General features: G+C 44.0%; 1 protein-coding gene across 3 annotated transcripts in view; it reads left to right on the top strand.

Moving 5' to 3' along the window:
- The window catches only part of Smg6 (SMG6, nonsense mediated mRNA decay factor), a 262,312-nt gene that overhangs the window by 117,461 nt on the left and 143,117 nt on the right, over positions 1-1,734 (top strand). For all 3 annotated transcript variants that reach the window (XM_005349562.3, XM_026780050.1, XM_026780049.1), the window contains one exon: positions 290-406. In XM_005349562.3, coding sequence (XP_005349619.2) covers positions 290-406 — 117 coding nt within the window. The remainder of the gene's footprint in view (positions 1-289; positions 407-1,734) is intronic.

The raw sequence follows: 1,734 nt of genomic DNA, 5'->3' as shown, positions 1-1,734 counted from the left end.
TCTGTTTACTCCTCCCACCTATGTTTTAACCTATCAGGGGAAGCAGCTTCTTTATTTAATTAACCAATGACCTTCCTCCATCAAGGCTGGTCTTGAACTCACAGAGATCCGCCTGCCTCTGCCTCCTAAGTGCTGGGATTAAAGGCGTGCGCCACCACCGCCCGGCCCATCATCTGTATTTTTAGAGGAAGAAAAGTAGCTGAGCAGTGTGGCCAGGGAGCCCTTCTGTAGGACATCAAGGTGCACTTGGATGCTTTAGTGTGATGGAGTTTCCTTTGCTTTTTTGCAGACTGCTTCTCAGAGGAGTGTCGCTCTGTGATCCAGGAACAAGCTACATCATTGGGCTTGGCTATGTTTTCTCTACTGGTACAGCGCTGCACGTGTTTACTTAAGGACTCTGCCAAAGGTAAGCAGGAGGTCCTTGGCCATTGGATTTTCCAGTTGCCCAACCCTATCTAGATGAACCTCAGAGGGCTGGTGCTCAGTCTTCTCCTTGCTCTCTGGTCTTCTTTCTTCTAGCATTCCCCTCTTTTGTTGTCTGTCAGGCCTTCTTTCCTCTTTGGCTCTGTTCCTTTCCTTTTTCTTTTTGGTAAGTAGGAATTTCATTTTACCTATGGGCTCTTATGTGGGGTTTTTGTTTCTTGGCTTTTTTATTAATTCATTCCTTCATTCATTTGTTCATTCGTTTATAGACAGGATCTCTCTCACTGTGTAGTCCTTGCTGGCCTGGAACTCTCTATGTAGACCAGGCAGACCTCTTGAACTTACAAAAGATCTACCTGCCTCTGCTTCCCCAATGCTGCAACTAAAGGCATATATCACAACACTTGGCTTTTTACAGGTTCTTTTATCTTTGGAAAGGTCTAAAGAAGGCTGAGCAGTGGTAGCGCATGCCTTTAATTTCAGCACTCGGGAGGCAGATGCAGGTAGATCTCTGTGAATTCAAGGTCAGCCTGGTCTACAAAGTGAGTTCCAGGACAGAGTCCAAAGCTACACAGAGAAACCCTGTCTCCAAAAAAAAAGGAAAAGAAAAAGTTCCTAAAGAGGAACTTGGGATAGCTCAGTGGTTAAGAACTGCTCTTCCAGAGGACCCTGATTTGATTCCCAGCACCCACATAATAGCTAATAACTATCTGTAACACCAATTGCAGGGGATCTGATGTCCTCTCCTGGCCTCTCGGAATATCAGAAATACAAGTGGTGCACAGACAAACACGCAAGCAAAACACCTACACCCACAAAAAAAAGTAAAAACAAATAAAAAGATCTGAAGACTAGTAATGAGTTCTCCCTTCCATTTTTTTATCTCCCCAGTGCTAGAGACTGAACAAGTTTCCCTTTGTTTTCGTAATCTATATTTCTATGCTTTTATATTTGTGTCTTTTTTTGGTATGTGGTAGCTGTTACATTCACTGTGGGCCAGCTATCTTGAACTCACTGGTCTAAGTGGGTATTACTAGCTCTTGCCTTGAGGTATATGCCAGATCCTTTATGTTACCCTAGAATTCTACTTTAGATTACTGTTAGCCAAGAAAAGTACAGCTAAGGTCTTACCTTCCTCTCAGCTCCTGTATCAGTATCAAAACCACTCCCTCTGTTATCCTATTCTACCAGTGCTGTGAGTGCCTCCTGCTTCTTCTTTTTTTTTTTGGTTTTTCGAGACAGGGTTTCTCTGTGGCTTTGGAGCCTGTCCTGGAACTAGCTCTGTAGACCAGACTGGTCTCGAACTCACAG

Source organism: Microtus ochrogaster, chromosome 7, assembly GCF_000317375.1.
Source record: "Microtus ochrogaster isolate Prairie Vole_2 chromosome 7, MicOch1.0, whole genome shotgun sequence".
NCBI lineage: Eukaryota > Metazoa > Chordata > Mammalia > Rodentia > Cricetidae > Microtus > Microtus ochrogaster.
The sequence above is the reverse complement of the archived record's forward strand: the minus strand, read 5'-3'. Positions and strand labels throughout refer to the sequence as shown.